We start from the raw sequence: 13,689 nt of genomic DNA, 5'->3' as shown, positions 1-13,689 counted from the left end.
GCCAGCTGGTAAACAGACCAAAAAGGAGGCTAGGTCTATGTTTATGTTAAAGGAGACATCCACTGTGCAGGAATTAAAAAGTAAGGGATATAAAATGGGATTAAACGATCAGTGCTGGTAGTTTCCAAAGATATCCAGGGTGCAGAAACCTGTGTGTGAAGAAGAGAGGGAGAAGGAGAAGAGGGTAGATGGACAGTTTAACTGCGATGTATCTCCTTCATGTCTTATCTCCCTTCTCTCGTCTCCTGCTCTCCATGTGAGGGCAGTTTTCTCTACTTTATGACTCTTTATCTGACATGAAAGGCACTAACATGGGATAGCCGCCATTACGGCTCCATCAGCATGAAAAAGCCCTGACACGGGATCCTCCACAGCGGCTGTGCCCATTAAGGACGACTGGTGATTCTGTGCTCTGTCAAGGAGCCATCACGAGTAGACAGCGCCAACATAATGAGGACCTAAAACCTTAACCTTGCCTTTAAGACCCCCGGTCAAAAGCAGCAATAAAATCCTCATGAGGGCACCTTGGCTGGCCTGCTTGGTAATGACAATCCATGTCCAAGCATTAAGCCAGAAAGTACCATAGTTTAGATATACAAAAAGAGTGTAAGGGGTCATATGTTTTCCTTTCATACAACCTGATAGTTACCAAACTACCTGTCAAACTTTGTCTTTCACACAGTCAAAAATCACAGCCTTTATTCCTTTTAATGCTGAACTTGTGACCATACTGATAAAACTCAAGTGATTCAAAATGTTACCTAAAACTAGGGCTGAAAAAGTTAATCAGATTAATCAATGATTGAAATAAGTGTCAACTTATTTAGTAATCGAATAATTGTTAACTGCAGTGTAGAGACTCAAACCAGGCCTTAGCTGACAGAGCCAGCCAATTAGTGCAGAAATTCTACCAAAATTGTAAAAAAAAAAAAAAATATATATATATATATATATATATATAAACATTTTTCAATAAAGATTTTTTTTTTTTAAGTTTGTGTCTGTCAATATGCTCTATGCAGAACTCCTCAAGTGGAATCATTTTAGTTTCATTTGGTTAAATTTCATAAAAAAATTTCTTTAAACAACCTTTTGCTATCTGATTAATAATCAATTAATCTAAAATGGAATCAACACAAGAATCGATTTGCAAAATACTTATTAGTTGCAGCCCTACTTAAAACAAAGATTCCAACAGTGTTTAATACGGTTATTGATACTTTATTTGAAATCAGAACATAATGCATGGCTGTTTTAACACAAAGTAAAGGATGCAACCCAGCATAGACCAGAACGCTGAGAAACGCTGATCAGGACTGCTATCCAGTAAGTTTTAATTGTTCCTGCATGTCGTCTAGTATTGGCAGTGTTACATGCAGTCAGGAGACGTAGAGAAACCAGCACAATATAGGAACATGAGAGAAGACGGAAATGGGTCATGAGAGGTACATCTCCTATTAAGCACACCAATAACTTTTGGTTTTGTCTTATTTCTTTTTTTGTGAATTATTTACTTAAGAGATCATGGAGCTGCTTAAAAATATATACGGTATATTGTTTTGCTGCCTGTATAATCCAATAATAATAATACAACTATTTTTGTTCTGTTGTGTGACACTGAACTGCCTGGTATGGTTGTGAACTAGAACTGTTGTAAACAAACAAATATGTGGAATGGATGCATTGCTAAGAAGGACTAAGTATGTACTCATTTCCCCAAAAGATTCCTGTTGCAAGGATAAGTTTAAAATAACTTTATGAAGTGAAGTTCAATTCCACCCCGATATAAGCAATTTGATTCTTCAAAACCCTTTTAGTCCAAAAATTAGTGAATAATTATAATATTGGCTTCAAATTAAGGAACAACTCAAAACGTATTAATGCAAGACAAAGCAAAGAGCAGCTACAAAACATAAGATGAGCAGGCAGTCAGCAGCCAGACCAGCGAAGTGGTCGTGGGTTTCAATTTGGGGGAAACTCAAGTTTTTAGATGAAGACAATGCTTCCATTTTCCTTGCTTTCTATCTGTTATGATGACAAAATGCCTCCTAAGATTCCTCTAGCATATGTAGATGCACCAGTACATGCTCTGTCCAAAGGTTCCTGCATGCATACTGTACCTATAACAACTATAGACAGTGATGAAATATTTTTTTCCTCAGTGTCTGAGCCAAATAAATGATGGGTCCTGAACCAACATTTAAAATTTGTCCTCAAACATACGTGGACAACTCATTTTACAGGTTGTTTTCTTAAGTGTTTAACTTGTGAGGATTTAAGTGCACTACAGTAGTTAAGGTGTCACAAGGTTTAGACTGAGGATGCTGTCTCTTGTCTGGCCCTGAAAATTCTCAGCACATGCTACACTTGGGATGGACAATAGGTATTGCAGCAATTTCACTCAATGTTTTTTAATTTGTTTACTGATCCCCTTAACACTAGAAATATAAAAGAGCCAAGTGTCAGGCTAAAATCAAATGCAAGGACAATCGTGCAACAGTGCGCTGCGAAAAGTGTTACAAATACACATGTGGGAAATGCCGAAAGGAGCAATGGCAGTGCCAGATGTGCTCAAATTTATTTCACTCATTTGCATTCTTTGTAAATATGCTTTTTTTCTTTGTAATTTCTTTTTCTTCTATTTTTGGCACACAAAAATAAGTTACTTGTGCCACAACCTTCCACACGAAAACTGGGAAAACAGTTGCTTTTGCATTCATTGTAAATATGTTTTGTTTTGTTTTGTTCTGTTTTGATCCCAAATTCTCGTTGATCCTGATGATACACTGCATAAAAATCCACTAAAAACTATACTAAAAGCTTGCCTTGACCAAGCTTTTAGTTGAGCCTGTGTAGCCTCCCCACACAGGCTCAAGCTACTCTGTGACTCAAGAGACAGCTATGAGCTGCTAACAGCCACATTTCCACAACAAAAGGAGTGTCCGCAGGAGGTCCAAAGGGTCAAATGACCCTCGTGTAGGGCTTTTAGGTAAAAAGGACAATTGACCCCTCCGTAGCAGTTCTAGTGTTAAAGACCATGTCTAAAAAAAGCGAGACTTTCCCCCGATTACATTCACTGCACAAATACTTTACATTGCAAAAGCATGAGTCAAAAATAAAGAATTAAGATAGTGTTATGGTTGTTTGGATAAATGCATTGAAATGCAGCAGAGAAATGATGCTGGAAAAAACACAACTTTAATGTGTTGATGATGCAATATGGATTTTATGTAATTTTGTATTAAAATCAAGCAGCAGCACATACCAAGTGGTTCTGAATAATTTTTTATTTATTTATTTTTTTTTTATCAAGCAAGCTTATTTTTAATACAAATATCCTATATTTAGTATCTCCTGAGCAGCACTCTGATTTTTAGCTAGTTAAAACCCATCTCTGTGTGGTGACATCTGAGGGAGAACCTTTTGGAGCTAGCTAAGCATTCTCTAATGGAGAAGGATGGAAACGCTGATTGTTGTTCCATAACATCTAGTAAGTTTAAGCTCAAGGAACCAACAAGAAAGCATCACACCCTTACAGGTTAGAACCATCCGGACTGGACCTCAGCCTACAGAGACAGACTGAGCTGAAGGTTGATGCCTAATATGACTGCAGGAGCCCCAGTAGAAAACACACAGCGGGGAAACACAGTTTCCTATGTCTCTGGTACAGATAGTATAACCCGTTATTAGTTTATAAATAGAAATTAGTATATAATAATTCAAATAAATGTGACTTTCAAAAAAATACTGCACCGCTGTTGGAAGAAACTACCTACTACATCCTTAAAGGTATAGTTAGCAACTACACCCATCCTTCACTGCCAAGGTTGTCAGATCTGTCTGTTTCCATCCCAAAAACAATGTGAAACCCCACCACCCTAATAATAATAATAATAAAAAAAATACAGTATATTACTTTAAACCGTCCATTAAAACCACTAATTTATAAAACACCTAATTCAGAACGCAGAGCCCCGCTATTAAAACGAAGATAGCCTCCGACTTCAGTACTACAGAGGTTTAAAAAAAGAAAAAGATCCAAATCTAAGAATTTTTTCTTAATTGATTTATTCATTTAATATATATATATATATATATATATATATATATATATATATATATATATATATATATATATATATATATATATATATATATATATATGGCTACAACTTATGATCGGTTGGCCAAAGGTTCCTTAAAGTAGATTTTTCTTTACAAAATTAGGTCAGGTTAAACTAAAACTTTCTTGATCGAGCATATTGATGAAAACATTTCTTTATCTTAAATGCAAAATGTTTTTTTTTTTTTTTTTTTTTTTTTTTTTTTTACAATTTTGATATAACTACTGCTCTAAGTGGGTTGCTCTGTCAGCTAAGGGCATGTTTTCCAGTCTCTATACTCCAGTTAACGATTAATCAATTACTACATTAGTCGATGATTATTTCATTATAATCGTCATGTATATTGTTTTATATATATATATATATATATATATATATATATATATATATATATATATATATATATATATATATATCTATTTCATTTTTAATATTTCTATCTATTAATCATGATTAAAATGATTAATTGTTTCAGCCCCAACACATACACGTATATAGTATCAGACATGTCTTAAATATTTTAATCTTCCAATAATCTATAAAACTATAAAAAAAAAAAAAAATACTATCCAGGAATCTTTAAGTTGTCCCTTTCAAATGAAACATGATGAAATACACAATTTGTAACTTTCAAGCAATCAGACTACATGTGATTTTCCAGTGGAGAATTGGGAATAGAGTTTTCACCACGTTAGTTAAATTCTTTAAAGGAGAAAAGACACGAATTTTAGGCCCAAATCAAGACAGAAAGGAAATTAAGAGTACTTGAAAAGGTAATTTATCCTTTAAGCTGGGCATATAAACAATAATTTTTGAAGCTGAATCCAATAGTAGAAACGCTAGTTTCACGTTTCAATGTGGTCATACGAGCTTGGTGTATCTCTGCTGTATTTACCTCACATGGGGTGTCTGTGAATGCAAAGTGATTTTTTTATTAATGGTTTAGTGTGGCTCTGGAGGTGTCACTGCGCCACCTTTGGTGCTGTGTAAACTTCTGTGTATTCAACTGTTTTCTAAGCCGTTTATGAAAAGACAACCATGCTCTACTTTCTGTGGACTAGGCCTTAGTCTTCAGTTGTGCAAAGCAGGTTGAGACAAACATCAAAAGAACTTGCAGCTGCAATTGATGATGTAATAAAATACCTTGTATTGTTTAATAGAGAAGGTATTAAAAACTAGCACCGTTCCTTCTTAACATTTCCTATTTGTGTTAATCTATCAGATTAAACCTCAATCAAGCAATATCAAAGTTTGACATAAATCACCAAGATGGGTTTAGTTAGAAAACCTTACCTCCTGACACTGGAGCATCCATGAAGACAGCTCCCATCTTCTCTGATGCCACAGCCATTTCTTTAGCAACAGACGGGTCAATTGTTGAAGAGTCGACCAGTAACGTTCCCTTTTTCACCTTCCTGAGCAAAGTTAGAAGAGACACATAAATGACGGGTCCAGCTTTTCTATATTCTTCCTCAGATCAACATCAAACAAATATCTGCCTACTTCAGGATGCCGTTAGGGCCCGTATAAACCTCTATGACATTTGGACTAGATGGCAGCATGGTGATGATTCGGTCTGCTTTCTCTGCCACCTCTGCAGGGGAGTCCATCACCTAAGTGTCAGATTCACCATCATCATCATCATCATCATCATCATCATCATCATCATCATCATCATCATCATCATCATCATCATCATCATAAATGGAAAATGAACAGAAACTAAAATTGCTGCATGAAAAAAATATTAATTTTCTTATGACATCTAACCTGGGCGCCCAATTCTTGAAGCTCTTTGCAAGATTCTGGGAAGACGTCAGTGGCGATGACAGGATAGCCATTTTTGATCAAGTTCTTGGCCATGGGACTGCCCATATTTCCCAGACCAATAAAGCCCACAGGTGTCTTTGATGCCATTGATCTTCTTGATACTAAAGCGAAAAAAAAGTTTGATAGATAAATTACACCTATATAATATAAGTGTGAAGCTGTGCCATTTGTTTCCATTATCCTGAGGGATCTCTCTAACAAAAACAGTTGCAGAAAAAGCACCAAACAACAACAAGGTTTTCCATCAAATATGCAACAATTAATTCAACTCTGCAGCAAATCAGTGTGCTTTAAATGTCATCAGGCGTTTCTCCATTAGAGTTTTAGTAAAAATTCCCCAGATGAGAATGGAAACTGGAAGTAAATGAGCCAGACAAGAGGAGGGATTAGACTTGGATAGGATACCCAAACAATGAGCTTAAGGTAAATTCAGCCAGCTTTACAACATGCTTAGAATATACTGTCACGCCATACTGTAGTTTTAAAGAGTCTGTGATCTAATTTATATCTGTCAAAACCATTTTTTCTTATGTACACCAAGTTTTGGTTGTAGTTTGTTACTGAAGTTTTAGTTTAGTGACAGACTAAATCTATGGAGAGGTACTAAGGTCATGACATCAATAAAACTAGTTTATTGGAGACTTTATCTCAGTGGATATGTTGTGTAAGCACCTTGTCTTCACCAAAAATAACTCACAGTATGTTTGATCACACTTTAGCTTTTTCTGGTGTTTTTTGTTTCCTTTTCTTTTGAGAACATGTCTTGTTTATTATTTAGGGCATTTCTTAAAAAAGTAAATAGCTATATTGTGTGTGATTGCAAGACATTCCTTAACTTCGAGTCAAACTAGAGAATATTTAGAATTTTTTTCTAATGCACTCACAGTCTTCAACCAGGCTTGGGCTGTTTGCCAGAATCAAGGTATTTTTCCCTTATGCGATCAAACTTTCGGAAATATTCTAATCAGTGATTTACAATATGAATTTTTGTGCATTTTTAATGTACTTTATATCTGTATATACACCATGTTCATTTCTCAAGACTTTGCACTTTAAACCAATGTATACATTAGGGCTGAAACAATTAATTGGATTAATCTTTTATTGAAATAATCATCAACTAATTTAGTAATTGATTAATCGTTAACTGGAGTATAGAGACTATTAAAACAGGCCTTAGCTGACAGAACAACCCACCGTGAGCAGCAATTAATGCAAAATTTTAAATAAAACATGTAAACTTTTTGCATTTAAGATAAAAACATTTTTCTTCTGTTAATATGATCTATACAGAACTCCTCAAGCGGAAAAGTTTTAGTTCCACCTGATTTAATTTCCCAAAAAGTCTTCTTTAAAGAACCTTTCGCTTATTGATTATTAATTGAATAATCGGAAAAAATAGTTGAAAGATTAGTCTATTTGCAAAATAATTGTTAGTTGCAACCATGGTCCACATGTTTACATTGCATGTATTTAATACATCCTCTCATTTCGTCTTTGCACTGATATTGGTGGCTTTTAATTCCGTAAAAATTCAAAAAAATATCCACTGGACTCAGTTTCCAAGATTTGAAGACGTTTCCAAAGCTTCCTGGAGAGGTGGCGAAACGTCTTAAAATCCTGGAAACCAAGTCCAGTGGATATTTTTTGAATTTTTACGGAATGACCATGACCTGGATGACTGAGAATCTTCATCAGCATGTGGCTTTTAATCTCACTGCATTGCATATAATAATATAGTAATTTCCCTCTGAGATTATTAAAGTATTTCTGATTCTGATAATAACAATAAAGGCATTCTGATTATCTTATATAATGGTCTTTCAAAGTCACAGAATTACATCAGCTAACAAGTTCCATCATATTACTGTGGAAAAAAATAAAATAAAAATCTTTTTATTGATATTCAAGAAAGTAAGAGCTCTGATGGCAAACATTTCTCGGGCTTTAGAGGCCATTCCTGCCTAAACCCAAGCTGTGCACTGCTAGCCAGCTAGCTGATAGACAACTACTAAACTTTTCCCTTCTTTGTGAGGTCGACAATCATAGTGTGAAACTAAACTAGCTCTACACCACCTGTCACCGTGATTTATGGAAAACCTATCCTGAAACTACAGCTGACAAAAGATAACCAGTATTTAGACTATGTGAGCAGATGGAAAGCACAAGTGACCTGCTAAAAGAACAGAAAAAATAGATATATTTATCTGTGCAAAAAGCATCCGAAAGATACTTGTTTGAGTGTTTACTCTGTTATATAAAGATGTAGGACATTGGAATTTTGGCAAAAATCCGATATGTCAATATTTTACAATTCAACTGGCCAACAACCAATACAAATATTGGTGTATAGCATTTTGGCTATTGGTTGGCAGAACTTTGAAAAAACTAATGCACCACTGCTATTTTTACAAAGGCATCTCTCCTGTGACAGACCCATGAATCATTGGAGTGCAAGTGACCTGCTGAAGCCACAGGTGTAATCCTAACTTGTTTTTATTAAAGTATTGCCTTTCATATCACTGAGTTTTACTGATGGAATGGTCAATGTTAGATATTAAACATAGTGCAAACAAAATCATGATAATATTACAGCCCTAAAAAAAAAAAAAAAAATATATATATATATATATATATATATATATATATATATATATATATATATATATATATATATATATATATGTATATATATAGCATAAATTCCTTTTATTGTTATTATATGCAATGCAATGAGATTAAAAGCACCAATATCAGTGCAAAGACTTTAAACACAAGCAATGTAAACATTTGGACATTGGTTTAATGTGCAATGTGTCTTGAGAAATAAATTTGGTGTGTGTATATATATATATATATATATATATATATATATATATATATATATATATATATACACACCATATTTCACTTGTAGGTTTGTGGTGCTTTTATTTCACAAAACACCCTATTATTAATTTATGTTGAACTAATAGTTGGACATTTAGTCATGCAATCACAGGTTTACCAAAGATTGTTTTGCACACAGTCATCCAAGCTTAAGAATATATGTGTTGTTTAAAAATCAATTCAACTCAGCTTAAGATCTTTAAAATAACGACTTAAGTTAAATACATCCACATCTTCGTATGCACACTTTTCATTATAACTCAAAATTAACTCAGGGACATTGTGTCCAAGCTGCAACATCAGCAAGGACTGTAACTCTTCATACTTTATTTCTAAGAGCTAACAAGCTAGCTAACAACCTGAGGCATGGGACATACCAATTGCATTTATCACTGTAGCATTCCTAAAGGAGGGGGAATTGCGTCACAACAGAAACCAGTACCTTACCAAAAACAAAGTAGGCATGCTTGTTCCATCGGAGCCCTGTACTTCGGAACCCTCTGAACAACGCAGCCATGCTTCCTCCCCCTCCAACCTCGGTATTTGGTGACAGCTGTCAACCCAGAAAAGCCTCAGCGAATGGTTATGACTCACTGTCAGTTGGACCAATCGGAGCATCGTATTAGTTAGTCGGACCAATCGGAGCATCGTATTAGTTATTTGGACCAATCGGAGCACCGTATTAGTTAATCGGACCAATGGGAGTAAGGTAAAGGCGGGACATCCTGTCATTTTACTTGAAAGTGCCCTTAATGTATACTTTTTCATTAGTTTGCATATAATTAATTATAAAATGGAAAAATATATATTTTTAGAAAGAAATTTTTATATATTTTTTAATTTATTTATTTTTTATTGGAGCGGACGCTAAGATAGTTGAAACCAATTATATTATACCGGGGTTCAATTCAAATCAAACGGACAAATAGCCGTTAGGTTCAATAGTTTAATATATTTAATCCACGTTTTTTGTTAAGCTAATAATATGCTCGAAATGTTAATACGTGGGGGTTCTGTTTCCCCCGGTCCTTCCAGCATCACTGGTGCAGCAGCTCAGCATCATCTCTGTCTCTCCCTCTCAGGAAGAGACGCATCACCGCCAGGGCTGCGAGTGGAGGAGAACTACCGAGATACGACGAAGAAAGTCACTGTTCCTTTACAAGCAGCAGACATTTAGTAGAGGTAACGTTTATTTCCAAACTGAACTGAATTGTGTTTGTGTGTCATGGGTGAGCGAGCTGTCGCCGCCCTAACAGGATGATGCTTCTAGCTAGCTAGTAGTGACTTGACACAACATGGCTAATGTTAGCCCCCTTTAATAGGATAAGCCTCAGCTTGCTTTAGCTAAAGTTCACTGGGCCGTAGTGTCCTCTGGCTGCACTGTGAGCTTTTCTGTCTGCAATAGAAATTTTTTTGTTATCATACTGGCAAAATATTTCTCCTGTATAATCCCGGGGTGGAGTCATGAGAGTGAAATTATAGCACAACAAAGGTGTTGAGCTGTTTATATTCACCTGTTTGTTTGATACCCTTCAGTATTATCAAAGGCTTCCCTTTATCAGGGGCGGAGCTAGATGGGGGGCCAGGGGTGGCCTTACCCAATCACTCCTGGCAGCAGTAATACTCTCAAGTGTTGTAACTTATTTAACTTTTTAATTTTCTATATGTAAACAATTACCTAACAAAAACACTGTGGTTAATTATGCGCATCAATATACTAACATTAAAGATAAATACAGAATTCATGCTCTTTTCAGAACTCGATTTTGTGTTGTATGGGGTAAAGAGAAAATCATGTGTCTGCAAGTCATCTAGGAATCTTCACTGAAATGATAGATAAATAACTACCTTAATAATAAGTAATTAATTTAATGTAAATATTAGGTAAATTTTAATTTTATGCACCAAGGTTATTAATAAAAGTACTTAAGTAATAAAAATGAATAAGATGTTCGCCCCAGAACTCAAAACTGAAAGAATTTTCTCCACCTTTAATTTAGACAGCATGGATGTTCAAATATGCGTCTATTTGTTAGCTTAAGCTGCAGGAAAGTATACTTTGTCTTTATTTAGAAAATATGGATGTTTTGCTCGTTAATGTTCCTGTTAGAACACTGTAGATTGACCCTGAGGTTCTGGCACCTATCCACTTTCGGCCAACCCTCAGTGTACATTGGTTATTGCCTGGCCAGCTTCTTTTTTTAATTTTCTGGCTACGCCTCTGCACTTTGGGCTACCTACAAGGTTTAATGGTATGTTGGAAATATTTCTATAGTTATTCACAATCTTATTCACTGAAAGTTCCGTTATTTACTTTAGTTTCCAGAGCTGCTGAATTTAATTTTGATCAGGGGGTGCTGTGAAAATATGTTTTCTTTTATCTTTTTGGAAAACAGACCTGTGAGCCTATAGGCCTATTTAAAATACACTAATAGAAATAAGTAAATAGATCGAGATTCACTACTTTATTTTCATATACACTTCTGTAACACACAGACATCATCAGTTCCTAGGTGAATATATGCGCTATTAATTAAACTTCACAATAACACCATAACAACGACTTGAGTCACTGTGTTTATGTCACACAGGACTTTATTAGCTCCAAAATCCTTTCATGCAAACCACAAGGAAATAATTATATTATTGTATTTTTTAAACCTTATTGAACAGTTCTCCACATCCATTACACAAAGAAAACAAGATCTAAATAGATCAAAGATCAAAATAACACCCTAAAATACTATAGCTACGTTAAACTACACGAATAGAAATGAAAGTGCTCGGCGGGACCATGCCCTTACTTTGAGCAACAGGCAGGGTGCCCTGGTTACACGTTAGCTTGGGTTGTGGGTGCTGGGCCTGCTGGTGCATCTGCTATCAGAGGTTGGCGGACAGTCTCCTCACTTCGGCCTCTCTCCGTCGTCCTGGCTGCAGTATCAGTGTTCTTCACTGGTGGTGGTTTTCCCAAAAAATCCAAAATACGTTTCTGTGCCATATTTCTTCATCATTTCTGTCATTAGACCATGGCCATTTCTCAATTGACAAGAACGCGAGTACGGACTTGTGTCCTCGCCAAGCATGTTCTTGAGAAGAACCCGGGAAAGTGTGGACTTGGTAAGAACGGGAGCACGCAGCATAAATATGGGTCAATTGGAACAGAAGCGTACTTGTGATCTCACCACACGCCCAGCCCGTCGAGAGCCGCATTTCACCTCCTGTTATTAATAGTCTCTAGATAATAATAAATTATTTATTTTTTCATTTAGTGGGGGAATAATGATGGACACAGTCAGATAAACACAAATCAAATGAACATTTTTCCAAATAAAACAAAAAAAGCCAGCAGTACTTCAAACACGGCTATGCCCAGAGAGGGCTGCTGCAGACGGCTGCGGCTAGCCTCGGAGGTCTGCTGGTTGCCGCGGTCCTCTCAACTTCGGAAATTAATTTAAACATTAAATCGGTAAATGGACCATATAGCGACGCTTTAAAGTATAATATTCTCGCCTCAAATGATCTTAAAACATACTTTTATTGAACAACAGCAACAGAAAAGAGAACTTTTAACTTAATACTCTGAGCTTTGTGAGTGCGCCATTGGAAGCTGCTGCAGTGCATGCTGGGACAGCTGTCAATCTCAATAACGGACAAGTCTGCTCTGATGCATGCTGGGTAAATAGGGAGGGGCGAGAACAACATCCGAGGACTTTGTCCGTTCTCGGTCTGCTGTTCTTGTGAATTGGAACAGTACTAGGCCTGAGGTTGATGACGTTCCACGAGTAGACGAGCACATAAAAACGCACAAGTACACATATTGAGAAACAGCCCCTGTCAACTTCTTGGTCTGCTGCCGTGGGTGCAATACCTCTTTACTCTGCAACCACTAGCTTGCTTGACATTGCCATGACAACGTAACTTTCCATGTACTGTTGATTGAGTGTTGATTAGGCCTCAAAATAATTAAAACCCAAATACACGTAATAGTAAAATAAAAAAGGCAAAATACTTTGCTCAAATATGTAAATTGTTCAAAGTATTTTCAATAATTTTTTTAAAACCCCAGCACCCCCACTTTCCGCCGCCATGTCTGTGTCCAACCTTTCGTCATCACAGAAGTGCGTAGAAGTACCTGTTGGTGGTGAATGTGTTTATTAACTAAAAGAGTTGGAGAAATCTGTTGTGATGCATTTAGTAAACAGGAAAAATGATCAGATTTTTTTTTTTTTTTTTTTTTACTAGATTTGATTAGAGTAGATGTATAAATATCTAAAATGTGTTATTTTGCACATCGGAAATTAAAGGATAAACAGGATGGACCCTAGAGGTCAGATTTGTTGGTGGTCAAGTCTGGTTTTTTTTTTTTTGTTTGTTTTTTTAATTATTATTTTTTTATTTATTTTTTTCTAACCCAGATCTCATAAACCAAATATGGCCACTTTCATTTAAAATCTCTAAATATATGCTGTATTTTTTAAAGTGGGGAAGAACTCAGAATCCAGGAGTGCCAAGAAGAAACTGAAGATAAGTGTTACAACTAGATAGGCCAACACTGAGTTAATTGTGGACAATGTGAGGTTAGAAAGAAAGCAGTGAAGAAACAACAAATTAAATCCATTAAAAAAAATAAAAGCAACGCATCAGTGAAGAGAGTTCAAGGACAAAGGACAGGAGGAATTAGAACAAAGCAAAGTAGAAACAGAAGAAAACTTCATCCCAACACTAAAGAAACACAATGTAATATTAGCTTATGTGATCAACTGTACCGAGCAAGCCAAGAATAAGACAAAGAAAATCAAAATCCTTGCCAGAGGAGCTAAAAAATTTTTTGCGACTCCCAATAAAT

At 35.8% G+C, this 13,689-nt stretch overlaps 2 protein-coding genes across 5 annotated transcripts in view; one reads left to right on the top strand and one right to left on the bottom strand.

Annotated features, from left to right (window-relative positions):
* The window catches only part of hibadha (3-hydroxyisobutyrate dehydrogenase a), a 42,864-nt gene extending 33,429 nt beyond the window's left edge, over nucleotides 1-9,435 (bottom strand). The window contains exons 1-4 of the mRNA XM_038279201.1: nucleotides 9,291-9,435; nucleotides 5,895-6,055; nucleotides 5,628-5,737; nucleotides 5,418-5,539 (exon numbers count right to left, since the gene is read on the bottom strand). Of these exons, the coding sequence (XP_038135129.1) occupies nucleotides 5,418-5,539; nucleotides 5,628-5,737; nucleotides 5,895-6,055; nucleotides 9,291-9,360 (463 nt within the window). The 5' untranslated portion in view covers nucleotides 9,361-9,435. The remainder of the gene's footprint in view (nucleotides 1-5,417; nucleotides 5,540-5,627; nucleotides 5,738-5,894; nucleotides 6,056-9,290) is intronic.
* Nucleotides 9,436-9,840: 405 nt separating this feature from the next.
* The window catches only part of tax1bp1a (Tax1 (human T-cell leukemia virus type I) binding protein 1a), a 35,586-nt gene continuing 31,737 nt past the window's right edge, over nucleotides 9,841-13,689 (top strand). For 2 of the 4 annotated variants that reach the window (XM_038279197.1, XM_038279196.1), the window contains exon 1: nucleotides 9,841-10,025. The gene's annotated coding sequence lies outside the window, so the exon portion shown is untranslated. The remainder of the gene's footprint in view (nucleotides 10,026-13,689) is intronic. The other 2 variants (XM_038279198.1, XM_038279199.1) reach the window with 2 other exon arrangements.

Source organism: Cyprinodon tularosa, unplaced genomic scaffold (genome assembly GCF_016077235.1).
Source record: "Cyprinodon tularosa strain WSP-4 unplaced genomic scaffold, ASM1607723v1 ctg149, whole genome shotgun sequence".
Lineage (NCBI taxonomy): Eukaryota > Metazoa > Chordata > Actinopteri > Cyprinodontiformes > Cyprinodontidae > Cyprinodon > Cyprinodon tularosa.
The sequence above is the reverse complement of the archived record's forward strand: the minus strand, read 5'-3'. Positions and strand labels throughout refer to the sequence as shown.